This window comes from Alosa sapidissima, chromosome 9, assembly GCF_018492685.1.
Source record: "Alosa sapidissima isolate fAloSap1 chromosome 9, fAloSap1.pri, whole genome shotgun sequence".
NCBI classification, from domain to species: Eukaryota; Metazoa; Chordata; class Actinopteri; order Clupeiformes; family Clupeidae; genus Alosa; species Alosa sapidissima.
This window is the reverse complement of record NC_055965.1, coordinates 17682585-17697594: the sequence shown is the minus strand read 5'-3', so window position 1 is coordinate 17697594 and position 15010 is coordinate 17682585. Positions and strand designations below refer to the sequence as shown.

Below are 15010 nucleotides of genomic sequence, written 5' to 3'. Positions count from 1 at the left end.
TTTTTCATACAGTGCATATATGGAAGAACCTTTATTTTCAATACATATTTGCATGCATGAATTCATGATATTTCATGATAATTCATGTACCCTAATTCATGTACCCTGCTAGGGGTTTGCTGACATACAGGTGTCAAACTCTAGGCCCATGTCATTTTATGTGACCTGCGAGACTAGAGCTTGCTTTGTAGAGTAGTAGTCTACACTTTGTTGTTCACTTGAACATTGTTGTCTTTGATGAGGGTTTCTTAATCTGATTTGTGACTAGTGCAGTACCCGTTCAAAACATGCTCGTTCTACAGTCAGTGAGCAGGAGTGGCCAGAGTAGAATGCTTTTCATGTGTGGCATTCTGAAACGTCCTTAAATTCGGCAATTGTCACTCATTCAGGTTAGGCATTATCCTTTGTTTACTCGAAGTATGCTACAAAAGACAGTCCAAAATAGGCCATTCAAACATATTTTTAGACCAAAATAAATTTCCACTTTGCAAGCTTGGCTTTCTACCCATGTGTACTGATTCAGTGCTGCCAAAGCTCTGCTTCAACTCACTCTGGTGCTGCACTGTGTGAGAGTGGGTGTGGCTACAGTGGCTATTTAACAATATATTTTGCATTTGTTATCAAAAAAACGTCAAACCTGGCATTGGTCTCCCTCATGTCTGTAGTAAGATATACACATGTCTGTAGTAAGATATACACATATAGCACTGTCAACTAAATATGTACCAAAAAACGAAGTTTCTGGCATTTCTATGCCTTGAACTAGTGCATAATATTATGACTTAGGCCTACACTTTGTGTCTCGAAATAGCTTCTGATGTCGTCCACCTTTCTTTTCTTGCCCTACATCCTCAAATCGACAGCCAAGCACAGATTATAGAGCTAAGATCTTTGCAGCCAAGTGTGCCAAAAACTTCTATTCGACAGCATAGGCTACAGGGAGCTAAGCCAATCAAAAAACAGACCTGTCTCAAAGACGTATTTTGGGTGACAGTAGCCTACTCAAGCGGGAAATTATTTAACCCTTTGTGTACCACATGAGGCGCTTTTTTCCCTGTTTCAACCTGAATATTGGTGGGGACATTTCAGTCATTGATATTGGTGTGGACACGTCCTTCGAACCCCACGCAAATCTACACCCATGGTTTATAGTGACTTATTTAACATGTAGGCCGAGTTAAAAGGAGATGTATGGTGAACGTCACAAAGAATTTTCTGCATTACCTACATGACCACTGCCAAGTTTATATTCAGCAATTGACAAAATGAAGACAACACAACAGTAGGATCAATGTCTCAGTGTAACATACTTCATGCTCACATTTAAAATAGTGGAGTCAAAAGTACAATATTGGTGGGCAGCCGTGGCCTACTGGTTAGTGCTTCGGACTTGGGACCGGAGGGTTACCGGTTCGAATCCTGACCAGTAGGCACGGCTGAAGTGCCCTTGAGCAAGGCACCTAACCCCTCACTGCTCCCCGAGCGCCGCTGTTGATGCAGGCAGCTCACTGTGCTGGGATTACTGTAGTGTGTGCTTCACCTCACTGTGTGCTCACTGTGTGCCGAGTGTGTTTCACTAATTCACGGATTGGGTTAAATGCAGAGACCAACTTTCCCTCACGGGATCAAAAAAGTATATATACTTATCCTTTTATTTTTCTTGTGTTTTTCTTGAAGTGAGTCACAAGTTTCCAAAAAAATAAAGGTTGTATCAGCGATGGCAGGGCAACGTCAATTCTGTTGACGTTCAAACAAAACAGAGAGCTAGCTCGCTGGAACTCTCCTGAACGCGCATCTCGTCGGTTATTGGTTGGAACACTTTATTTTGCCTTTGAGTGGTTGGCATCACTTGTTGGTAGCAATTGTTTTTGTGTGCATATCTTAGAGCCTAGGCTGCCTACAGAGACACGTTTTTTTGACAGTTTGCTTATGGGACGGGCAGCTAGCGAATCGTTAGGAAAGATTAGATTAATGTGATCATTTATGTTTGGGCCTTTTTTGGGCCCGCAATCGCTGATACAACCTTTAAAATAAAGTACAGATACTTGAAAAACATACTTAAGTACATTACTTGAGTACATTTACGTAAGTATTGTCCGCATCTGAAATTAGGTTTTGTTACCAGAAATTCACTGGGAGTTTGCCATTATTGGCTAAGTGTGGTGGCAAATCACTGGCAAACACATTTGCCACTATTGCCAAACTTCTCATTGCTGCCAAAATTTTGCTGGAAGTTTTCCTCTATTGGCCAGCAATGGCAAACTTCTGGCAATATGTTCTAGAGAACTCATTTGTTTCCTACAAATTACCCACAAGTTTGCCGCAAGCATTTCATTTTTTTAAGTGGTTGCATACATATTCACTCCCCTTAAAGTGACTGACCTAATTCAACAGCGGCACAGCCAATTAGTGCTAGTAGTCTAACAATTAGTGAAATGGAGATTGCCTGAGTGCAGTGAATGTGTACAGTATACTGTAATGTAGTGTTATTAAGCAGGCCACCTTTATATTTTTATAGTACATTGCTAGTTTGCTGACATGCTAATTCACAGCTTAGGCTATATACAAACACTAAAAGCCTCCTGCAAACACAAAGTAAAAGACAGTCTCCAAAACCCCAAGAAGGCTATTACTATCTACTAGCCCTACGCGATGGAAATGCGTGAAGGGTGGACCTAATATGTGTGTCAGCTTGGCAGAGCCCAGTGAGGTCACTGGCCTGTGGCTCCGGAGGTGGCCCTATGACCAAAAAGTGTGCTAAGTTTAGAAGTTGTAAACTTAAGTATCATAAAAATGTATTATTACAAGAAACACTGCCATTGCCTGCCCGGAACACCTGGTAATACACCTGCCTTGCCCTGCTTTCTACAGTACAGCCAGGCTTCATAAGAGTGCCCCTTTGTCCTGAAACACCCCTTATAAAGATATCGGTAAAGAAATAAGTGATAAGTGATTGATCTCTGGACTCTGTCATCAGTTTACGGGATACCTGACATTGTCTTACTGTTCCTACTTGTTCCTTCGACGACTACAATGAAAGTTTCTTGACAAAGATGAGGAAACATAATACTTCTGCTGGCTCTTGATTTTGGATAGAGATTTTCAAGACTGTATACCTCCATATTTCTTCCAGAGAGTAGAGTTGGAACTTAACGCATAAGGCATGGAGACCAGCCGTTGGGTCTGGACCTTCCTGCTGTTGGGCTTGGGGTTCACGGGCAGCATTCGAGGCCTCCCAGCACGTAAGTAAGACTGAACAAGAGATTAACCAGCAACATCCACTACAAAGTAGAATTTGAAGCTTACAATTTGTTTACATGTATACAAATGGTACACAAAGGTTATTCAGAGGGCTATGAAAATTATATTATAGATAGATTATATACTGTGATAGTATTCGGCTTCATTTTACTTTTAAATAAACATTTAGATCATTTTAAATTATTAGCGAAATTAAATGTTCTTTTTTTCGGAAATAGCTTGATTAAAAATTAAAATATGAATGCTTAGTAACACTCAGGTTCAAGGTAGAATATTACATTGCGTAAGGCCTAGATTGAAGGACTATCTACTGTAAGTCAGGGGTTGGGGTGGGGTGTTTACTTAATGTGTAGAACATATGATGGCTCAACCGCATAAAGAGCTTTGACTAAATTTTTTTTTTACCTGAATACAATTGTTAAAAAGTATTGCAAATACTCTTGAAAAGAACAACAGGAGTGTGAGGAATGTGTGTGTGTCTGTTTGTTTGTGAAAAGAACAACAGGAGTGTGAGGAATGTGTGTGTGTGTGTGTGTGTGTGTGTGTTCTACGTATTTCTAGGTGGAGTAACTGCTTGTCCAGAAATCAAATGTTCTCATTGTAACTCCAATATTACAGTTTTTTCTACCTAAGACAACCTTTAACAAAAGAGAGGTGTGTCATGTTGCCCCCCAGCCCATGTGCAGTTCAGTTACCCACTGTGTGTCCTGTTGCCCCCCAGCCCATGTGCAGTTCAGTTACCCACTGTGTGTCCTGTTGCCCCCCAGCCCATGAGCAGTTCAGTTACTGTACCCACTGTGTGTCCTGTTGCCCCCCAGCCCATGTGCAGTTCAGTTACCCACTGTGTGTCCTGTTGCCCCCCAGCCCATGTGCAGTTCAGTTACCCACTGTGTGTCCTGTTGCCCCCCAGCCCATGAGCAGTTCAGTTACTGTACCCACTGTGTGTCATGCCATGTTGTTTCTGCCTTACTGTGTTATTGCAGAAACATCTATAGACTGTAAAACTCCACGGAATCAGGATCTCTCATCCATTCCTGAGGAATATAAAGGTAAAACAAAACATTCTGTCTTCATGTTAGAGGTTCATGACTGTAAATCATGACGGTTAAACAAAAATGTACCAAACTAGATGTACCGCAGAGCGGTACAAAATATGACCGCCGCCCAGTCCAGCACATTTTTTCCACAAAAAGAAATCACGCTGAAAGGCCTATATGATTCTAACTGTCTCACTAAATTGCATTATCCACACTCAATTCTCACTGGTATCTGCTAGACAACAAGTACAAAAACATGATTAGTTCATAGATTTCACATGTAAAATTCATTTTATACAACCCCACCTCCATCTTGCCTGTTCATAATTCTGAGAAATTCTTGATTGTTTGTGTTATGTTTATGGTGTGTGTGTGTGAGTGTGTGTGTGTGTGTGTGTGTGTGTGTGTGTGTGCGTGCTTGTGTGTGTGCCTGCGTATGTGCCTGTGCATGCAAGCGTACATATGTCTACTGTGTGAGTATGTATCATACGTATGATTACTGTGAATGTATGTGTGTGTGTGTGTGTGTGTGTATCTGTTTGTGCACATGTGTGCACATGAAATGGGTTAACATGACCCCTGGAGGCAAACATACGGAAAAAAATGGTCATCCTAGGCCCTACAGTTCTCAAGATATTCACAGAGAACTGTGTCTGCCCTACCCTCCTTTCGGGGGGTCCAGTCCAGCGGGGGGGCTACAGATCAAAACGAAAAATGACGGTTCCATGCTATCCATGTGGGGGTACATGCCCAACAAGTTTTGTGTACCCCGGTCTTTCAGTGTCCCGGGAATCCTTGTTGGTGTACGTCACTAAATGTACACATAAATTATTTTATTGTAAGGCCCCCCATGAACGAAAGTACACAAAACTTGGCATGCATTCGGAGGGTGTCATAATGATCCTACACTTTTAATTTCGTGCAGTTTTGACCTTGTCAGCCAGAGATATTGTGATGAAAACACCTAATTTTTTGCTTTTTAATTTTTAACTAGGTGGCGCTATACATGAAATAAGTGGTAATGGGATGGGTTGACATGCCCCCTTAAGACCAACATACATAAAAAAAGGTGGACCTCCTAGGCCCTACGGTTCTCGAGATGTTCACAGAAAACTGTGTCCGGCCACCTACAGGCCAGTTGGTGTATAGTAACATAAATTAATTTATTGTGTGGCCCCCCCATGAACGGAATTCCACAAAACTTGGCATGCATACAGAGGGTGTCATAATGATCCTACACTTCCAATTTCGTGTTAGTTTTGACTATGTTAGGTCACAGACACCTTCAATTACAACACCTCATTTTTACTTTTTTGTGTTTAACTAGGTGGCGCTATACATGAAATGAGTGGTTATGGAATGGGTTGACATGGCCCCTTGAGATCAACATACAAAAAAAAATGGTCCTCCTAAACCCTACGGTTTTCGAGATATTCACAGAAAACTGTGTCTGCCCTACCCTCCTTTCGGGGGGTCCAGTCCAGCGGGGGGGCGACAGATCAAAACGAAAAACGATGGTTCCATGCTATCCATGTGGGGTTACATGCCCACAAAGTTTCGTGTACCCCGGTCTTTCAGTGTCCCGGGAATCATTGACGGAAATTTGGGCATGCGAAAAATAAAAAAAATAAAAATCTGACTAAACCTATATGACCGCCGCTTCGCTGCGCGGCGGTCATAATAACATGTGGGTGAGCTCTTCCTCTTCAATCATTTGGATATGCTGGATATGTTTGATATATTTGGATATGTTGGACATAATATAGGCTATGCCACAACATGGTGTGAACAAAATACTGTAGATAGTTATGTTGATCAAAAATGTAATTTCAGGCCAAATATGGTATTGTATCACCATCATCCATACAGTTGTTATTTGTATTAAAATAATCTGTTATTACAGGTGTGGTAGAATTTGTGAATATACCACGAGGAGTTGAAATATTTTTGGAGTCTCCATCATGTCCGGAATGTGTCTCATTCCTGCAGCTGAACTATACTGTTGGAGATGCATTAGCTTCAGTGATCACACAGAAACCTTTGGATGCAGAAGCTCTCAAAGTGAGTGCCTATAATGTATTTTCAAATGCATTGACTTCTGTTATGAAAGTCTTTAGAGTCTTTAACAAATATATCAGTCTTTAAACGGATATGCCAAAGTGCTTGAATAAGCATTGAATGAATATGATCTAGTTTCATGTTATTATTCACGGAAACCTGGAGGTGTCATTGCAATATATGTTTTGTATATATCCAGAAAATGTGCACTCATTTTATTTACATTTTCTAGATTGTGCTATCAATTTAGTAGCCTAAATGGTGCACTTATTTTACGAAATCGTGCACAATTTACTAATTTGTGCACACATTTGATTAAATAGTCAACACATTTTACTAATTACTGCACTCATTTTACTAAATCGAGATTGAATTTTAATCTCTTTGAGATCAAAAGTTTGAAATAAGTACACAATTTAGTCAAATGTGTGAACAATTTAGTAAAATGAGTGCACATTTCTTTTTTTGCAAAATGAGCGCACAATTTACTAAATTGAGTGCACACTGCACAATACAGTAAAATGAGACCACAATTTAGTAAAATCATTTTCTTGTTACACAAAAATATCTTGCAATGACACCGCCCGGGTTCTGTAATTATGCTGTGATACCTTTGATTAATCATTTCCAATCCATTTCATTTTCCTTCAAAGCCAAACGGACATTTAGTATCTTTCTCCTACTCCATCTCATGTAAAAGTGGGGTAAGTTCCTTAAATAATTTCACATTTCAATTTGCAGTTTTTAATGTAATACACACACAAGCACACACAACACACACACACACACACACACACACACACACACACACACATTTTTCATAACACATTCTGTAGATCCCATTTACATTTGTTTTTAAAATGCGTCAGGTGATCTGAACACAAGTGGTCAGTTCTGAAGACACACTGTCGTCTGAGACACATTTGACCATATATCTTTTCTAGTATAAACATTAATGCATTCTGATGCATCCCAGACAATGGGTAATCTAATGAATGTGACATTTGCAGAAGTGATCACCATCATCTCTGGCTATATACTTTGGACATGTGTAAATAATCCAAGACACATTCTAAAAACAAATGAAACAGGCCCATAAAATGAGGTTGTTTGCCTATATCCAGCCGTTGGTCATAACCAATGTTTTCCTTTGATACTGATTTATGTGTTTTGAATTAAAAAAGTACACAAGTGTTTAAGGTTGGATCTTTGTGTCTTAAAAAGTGAACTATGTTTGTAGCTTATGGATCGGCATATTTGGTATAGGATTTTGTTTCAGAAGACCAGTCAAGATTTTTCAAATAAGCAGTACTTATATAATGTTCTAGACCACCTAAAATTTTGATTTAGCGTTCATTACTGCTGTAATTATTGCAACTCTTATTTTGTTTGTATAGATCAGAAACAATAGAACACTGGTGCTAAATGACATCAATGACAATGCACCAGTGTTTGATAAAGACATGTACACAGTGAATGTGTCAGAGGTAAGAAAGCCAAGAATGAGACTTTGAATTTGTATTCAAAATAATTTTATTTCAGTTGTGCAAACACAATCATTTATCACAAGAACAGTGTGTCTTCTTCACTGTAACTTATTCTATCACCAGGCGAAGCCAGCTAACACCGAGGTGACTCAAGTCAAAGCAGTGGATGCAGATGTCTCCTCACTCTATAGCCATGTCAGCTACAGTATCGAGGTACAGCCTGTTTGGGTTCCACATCAATTGATTCAGAATTGTATGTTTTGTTCAAGCTTGGACAGGGTTGTAGTGGAGGCTAAACGCAAGTAAACACAGTTTATCCACCTCTCAAAAGAGTTTATTCACCAATTGCATCTTTTAACATTCAAAAATTACACTGTATTATCCACATTCACAATATGTACTCATCAACACTCTAGGAACCATTTAATACCACTGGTATTGTTATAAACATTGGACAATGACCACCATCATCTACCATGTTCTGAATGCCTCTTTTACAAATCTGAAAGCATGGAAGAGTCCACCTTACCGTGATCAAAGAATTCATAGTTTACCCACCTTATTTTACCACTACCACTATACCAAAAATATGTTTGTGTTTGTTCCAACGCTTAAATTCATACTCATATTTCACTATGCATGTAGCCGACGACAACTACATTTGAAATCCGACCAGATGGATCAATAATGTTGAAGAAAGAGCTGGACTACACCACGTCAAAAGTGTACAACTTTACAGTGAAAGCAGAGGTTAATAAGTGACTTTGTGATGTTCTGTCATAATAAGTATTGGTACAGTATTAGTCGATCTAAAATAAAGCTAATAATGCTTGCAGTAGGCATATTGTTGACATAGCCAATGCATAGATAGGCTATATTTAATGCAGCTGTTAACTGACAAGCACAATCAGTGTGGCTATTATCGCTTTTTGCTTTTTTTGTTTTACAAAAAACGCGATTGTATGCTGTGTGTAATACACGGCTGTTCTAACAGCAGAGAGCCCTAGAGTCAGAAAACAGGAAGAACCAACTCAGAAAACAGGAAGAACCAACTCAGAAAACAGGAAGGAGTTGAGCTGGCGTGAAAAATACTTGTGGCTGGCCTACAGGATAAATAGGCTAAACTTTCAGCCAACTCCTTTCAGCCTACAACAGCCAAGTTTATTCCCACCATTATTATATTAGTATTATTAATAGGCTACTCTGTGGACAGATTCCCCAAGAAAGGTTAGTCTATACAGAGTTTTTAGACAGTGTAGACAGCATCAGCATGTAGGTACTAGTAGTTAGTAGCCTACCGTAGATAACCTACAGTATATGAGCATTTTGCATTTGCATCAATAAGCATCGATGCATTAGGCAAGGTAAGCCAATGTTTTACAGTAGCCTAGGCTAATATATTTAATGGTAGTGCGGCCTCCTCAGCTTAGTTTAATCTTAGGCTATTAAGAATAAAGCAGGCAAACTCAGTAGAGAAAGTTATCTGCCTCAGATCCAGACCATAGTTGCATCATTAATTCCTCCTATAGAAGTTATCGGACAGGAGCAATCTCTGGGTAACCCATTTTAAGATAGCCTAATTTAGCAAAGTCATTAGCTGCAGATTGTGAGCAACAGGCAAGATAGCCTACAGTTTCAGTTCAATGACATGCAGCTTTATTCAATTAATACCTCTGTGATCATGGCAATGTTAAACAATGTGGTTGAATAAATGTAAAAAGTTTGTGATGTGTATGCAAATGTATTCAAGATAGGCTATGCAGGCTAATGTCATGTCAACAATATGGCGGCGGTGGTGTTTGCGAATAAGCCCTATGCACACTTACAAGAATAGTAAACAGAAATGTATTATACAATAGTTTTGTTTATTTTTTCATATTCTTGCTCGGTCTCTAAACTAATGTAAGACTTGTTTATTAGGATATTGAGCGCAAAACAGGAGAAACTACTGTTATAATTAATGTGTTGGCAACCCCAGGACCTGCTTTTGAACATGACAATTATAATGCCATGATGCGTGAGCATGAGGTATGTTTAACAATTATAATATCTGAATTTCAGTTTTTTTAATGTAAATTAATTTGTATTCAAATGAGTGTGCTACAGAGACAATAACATAACAGTATGTATTGCCCCTGAAACTTGTATTGTATGTATAAGTTAGTAGGTTTCAATCGCCATAATTTTTCAGGTGGGTCCAGTTTTATCGATTCATCCAGCCCCAATATGGGCTTATTGTAAGGATCAGAAGATCATTTACAACATCACTGAAGGTAAAAACAAACAAACCCCCAGATTAACCACTGCTGTAGAAAGTTTCAACAGATTCAATCAATTATTCTCAGATCAGGCATGGGTCTAGTTATTACCTGATAAAATATGTTATTTTGATGTGCAGATAAGACAACAGCCAACACATCGTTGTTTTTCTTACTTGTGCAAATGTTATGTTTCCCTCAGTATCTCCTGGAGAGCTTTGGGGAAACTTTGCCATTGAGAATAAAACAGGAGTCATCACTGTTAAAAAGGAACTGGATAGAGAGAAAGCATCCATGATAAACTTGGTCATAATGGTAAGAGAACAATTATATCATAATTATGGTGTATTTATAATAATCATTTGTGATGATAACCATCCCCATATTTGCAACCCCATCCCCATATTCCCCATATTTGCAAATTAATAATATAAAGATATTTTTCCATCCCTCAAGGCATCACTAAAAAATGATGGCAAGAAGACAGCAGTTGCCACGGTAAAAGTCCAAGACTACTCTCATGCTGTGGACATGACCACTAATGCATTTCCACAGATGACAAGATATTATTACAACATTGCTATCTTAGACAACTTATGTGACAAAACAAGATCATGGCATTTTGTCATGTTGTGTCATATACTGACTCAAATTAAGAGCAACTTTTAAGTCACAACAACTACTATCTCTAAGCTCTGTTTTTCACCCTCTCTGTGTATCCCTAGGTGGAGGTTAATGTGGTGGACATGAATGAGCCTCCAGTGTTCAATCCTGAAGTGTACAGAGCTGAGATCTTCAGTGTGGTTCCAGCCGGCTATCCTGTTATGGAAGTCAAGGTCACACAAAACCTGAGCATCCACACAAATAGTTAAATTCACCTATGCTGACAAATTTCGAATAGTGAGATGCTGATGTTGAAAATAATTCCTATATTGTAATTGTTTATTGTGTTGTACAAACCAAGACATCAAAAGTATTATTATTATTTATATGGTGACGTTGCACATGTTTTCATCACTTTAACTAAATGAAATCTCTTGGAATTGCATTGCATAAACAACTGGATTCACCAAACACTCTTCTCAATTTATTTTATATCCCAGGCCACAGATCCTGATGTGGGGGAGACACTGAGTTACTCTCTGGTGGAGCCCAGTTCCATGTTTGCTGTGGAGCCCTCTAGTGGTCAGGTGTATGTAGTGTCAGTTGCTGGCCTGAGTCGGAATGTAACCCTGCAGGTGAAGGTAGAAGACCAGCATGGACTCTACGACACATCAACAGTGGAGGTGAGGAGATGGGGAGGGAGATTTTCAACATTACACACGTCTGTTATTTTTAAATATCTAAGTTTATACAAATATAGTCACCTGTGGAATCAAATCAGAATCATAAGTTGTGTATGTGTGTATCATGACTTGAAACTGTAGAAATTATTTGTACCTTGTAGAAGTTTGTACAACTAATTGTCAATATTACAAATATGCACTGCACATTTTTTTCTACGGGAATAAATCTGTTTTACAGTTACAAATCTATAAAACTTTTTTACCATTACAAATATCTAGCCAGTCAAAGTATGTACACCTGTCTGATACAAGCATCATGACGTGTTTTTGTTGTTGTTGTTATTGTTGTTTTGCTACCCAAAGGTGACTATACACTACTGCGAAGAGAACAATGTAGTGAAAATCTCTTTGAACATGCCATATGATAGTGTGATGAACAAGTCCATGGAGATGAAGACGTAAGTACCAGGGTCATATCTGGGTTTGGGTGCCTTTAAAGTGAAGTTGAAACCAAATTATTTCCAGCCTATAGTTGTCATTTTTTTAGTATCCAAAAAGAGTTAGCAGTAATGTGATCTACAGTATCTGTCTGTCCTTCACCCCCCTCTCTCTCTCTCTCTAACACACACTTATCCTCATATTCTGTCTCTCTCTCTCTCTCTCCCTCAGGGCTCTTGAGAGTGCATTAAGCTGGGATGTGAGGATTATCAGAATCAGCGGTGATAAGGCACGGAACCTTCCCCTAAGCAGATCTTCCACCCATCAGACATACGTCGACTTTATCGCACTCACACAGAACAACGTGATAATGCCCAAAGATGACGTTGAAACGTAAGACCCCAAAAAATGTGCCATGTTCTCGAAGCTCGAGTGATAAATGATGAAAGATTTCACTATTCCTCCAATGGCTCCTGAATAAAAACGAGCAAACAATCAAATGACAAACACAGGATGGTCCTAGTTTGGTCCTATCTACAATGTGAAGGGACCCAACCAAAGACCTGGGGACACAAGGTCACAGGGGCCCAACTAAAGATACAGGAACACAACCAGGCACAGGGATATGACCAAAGATACAGGGACCTAGGGACCAGGGTTGTGCACAACTCGAATTGCAATTCTGTTTCCTGTGTGCTACCTCAATTGGAATACAAGTGAAATTCAAGAATTGAATTGGGATTAGCCAGTTTCAATTAAATTCTGGAATTTTGCACAAGCCTGATAGGGACCCAACCAAAGACACAGGAACCCAACAAAAGACATAGAGCCCAAGGCCCAGACAGTTGATTCTAATCTGTGTTTGTTTGCCCTCCTCTTTTACACTAAATGTGTCTTCCTGTCCCTGACTTGTTGTTTGTTTCTCTGTAGGAGACTGAATAATGAGAAGCAGAAGGTTCTGACGGAACTCCAGGCTGTGTTTGGTCCTGATGTGGATTATGACATCTTGGGAGATGAAGCTCCTTCATGGCCTACCATCGTAGCAGTTACCCTGGGAGTAGTGGGAGCGCTGGCAGGCATTAGTCTGACTGTCTTTGGGGTTGTGTAAGTGTGGCTTATCCCAATTACAAGAGCACATACATGAATGTGCTTATTACTAAAACATTAATGTTGTCAAAGCCCTCTATGGTCAACAGTCACATGACATACATTTCAAAGGTCATTTCTTTCTTTCTTTTGTCACCATGAATCATATTTTTGTTCACAGGCGAAAAAGACACAGGCGCAGAAAATCCATAGACTCCATGGAAGACAACCCTAATTTCTAGGCCGGCCACTGGCATACAGGAGAATGGCCATCAGCATACAACTGAAATGCAACGTCTATCACCTAATATTATTAACTCAGGCAGATCTTATTTTATTGTGTGTGTGTGTTTGCGTGTGTTTGCGTGTGTGTGTGTGTGTGTGTGTGTGTGTGTGTGTGTGTGTGTGTGTGTGTGTGTGTGTGTGCGTGCGTGCGTGCGTGCGTGCGTGCGTGCGTGCGTGTTGGGTGAGGTTGGTTGCATTGGTATACAGTAGATAATTCGGACAGGCCACACACTCACACTCAGCTTCTTAACTTTGCTGACTGCCCAGCTGATTACTCAGCTGACCATCACTTGCAAGCCTTTTGATAACCCACCTCCTACTCATACATCTGACTGAGAGATTTAGATGTCATACACCGTTATAACACAGGGAACAGATAAACAGATAAGCTCTTTAGAGAACATCTCCTCTCATAGCAACACTTACAACAAGTCTTACTGATACTAGCACTCACCAGCCGTCTTAAACTGACAAGTAACTGTTAAAAACAGCACTCACTGATGCACTTATTCTTACTGCACTCTAATGTTTTTAAATTGTCCTAAAAAGTGTTGAGAATTGCTCTAAAACTTAAACTGTTTACCATGTTGTAAGTCGCTTTGGCTAAAAAAGCGTCAGCCAAATGTAATGTAATGTAATGTAATGCAATGTAATGTAATAAATGCACACTTCCACGATTAGCATGGACTGTAAAGCCTAAATATTATGCATTACACTCTAAGCAGCTCTAAGGAATGTAAAGAATTTGGAAAATGTGTAAATCTGCCTAGAGCAGGCCATCCCCACAAACTGAGTGGATATGTAAGATGAAGACTGGTGTACTGTAGCTCTTCATATTGATTTGATTTACATTTTACTGCACTGCATGAATATTGTGTTCTACTTCTATGGTTCCAACCAGTAGCATTGTCACACACACAGTTTTTGCAGTAGTGCTTCTGTATGTGACAAATATATTTTTCTGTGTCAGAAAATGTGAGCTAATAAACAATGAAATGTTGAATTCAAAAGTTTTTTTTTTTTTAATGTAATATCAAATTAAAGGTACAGTCAGTTCTATGTTTATATTTCCATTTATTAGCAGACACTTTTTTGCTAAAAAAAAAACATACTTTACATTTTAACCAAGGACCAAACAAAAGAGGTACAGTAGCTCACCCTTACATTCAGTATTCCTTGAGAAACTCCACACAGGGTTTTGTTTTTGTTTTGGAAAACAGGCTGCCCCCACTTTGTTTGTTTCCAGTTCTCGGAGCTCTGGGCTGAGACCGGGTTTTTTTTTATGTGTAATCACGAAATGGGCAGCTAGTGGTCCTGAGGAGATGATTGCTGAATGTGACAAAAATGTTATGGGCTTGAAATAGTGAGATAGTTATGGTTATAGGATTTGGCAAACACTTTTGTCCAAAGCAAAGATAAAGTGGCCTTCTTAATAATAGGCTCATTATTAGGAGTAATCCGGCAAGATTTCACATAGATCTCCGTTTCTTGAGGTCACCCAGTACTGTCGGTATGAAACAAAATGAAAACAATCGGTTTTACAAACAACAGCTAATGCAGCTGTGAAGGATGTTAAAATCCCTGACTGCACTTTTAAACGTGGTTGCACATTCCCAAGAATAAAACATGGGGCAGAATAAAACAAGAAACAAGGCACACACGAAATACACAACACAACAGAACACAGGCAAGAAACAAGGCAAAACACAACACAACACAACAGAACACAGGCAAAAATGTCCAAACATGACCATGGGTTGGGCAATGCGGTGTCATGCATGTATACTGTACATATATATATGGAAGAACCTCTA

At 39.4% G+C, this 15010-nt stretch overlaps 1 protein-coding gene across 2 annotated transcripts; it reads left to right on the top strand.

Annotated features, from left to right (window-relative positions):
* Nucleotides 1-2960: 2960 nt before the first annotated feature.
* LOC121718586 (protein dachsous-like) lies at nt 2961-13315 on the top strand. Of its 2 annotated transcripts, none has more exons than XM_042103639.1 (17): nt 2961-3242; nt 4245-4310; nt 6202-6359; nt 7010-7060; nt 7754-7843; nt 7967-8056; nt 8489-8593; nt 9764-9871; nt 10035-10116; nt 10304-10416; nt 10558-10599; nt 10827-10937; nt 11205-11387; nt 11751-11845; nt 12057-12218; nt 12756-12929; nt 13108-13315. In XM_042103639.1, the coding sequence occupies exons 1-17, from the start codon at nt 3164-3166 to the stop codon at nt 13151-13153; spliced, it is 1755 nt and encodes a 584-aa protein (XP_041959573.1). In that variant the 5' UTR covers nt 2961-3163; the 3' UTR covers nt 13154-13315. The 2 variants fall into 2 exon arrangements, with proteins under 2 accessions (XP_041959573.1, XP_041959572.1); XM_042103638.1 differs by having other exon boundaries at nt 13093-13315.
* The last annotated feature ends 1695 nt before the right edge of the window (nt 13316-15010 follow it).

Excerpts from the sequence above, each read along its gene's own strand:
- LOC121718586 (XM_042103638.1), top strand. The coding sequence starts at position 3,164 with ATGGAGACCAGCCGTTGGGTCTGGACCTTCCTGCTGTTGGGCTTGGGG. Across the intron at positions 11,846-12,056 it reads AAGTCCATGGAGATGAAGAC|GGCTCTTGAGAGTGCATTAA; the intron begins GTAAGTACCAGG and ends TCTCTCCCTCAG. Across the intron at positions 12,219-12,755 it reads CCCAAAGATGACGTTGAAAC|GAGACTGAATAATGAGAAGC; the intron begins GTAAGACCCCAA and ends GTTTCTCTGTAG.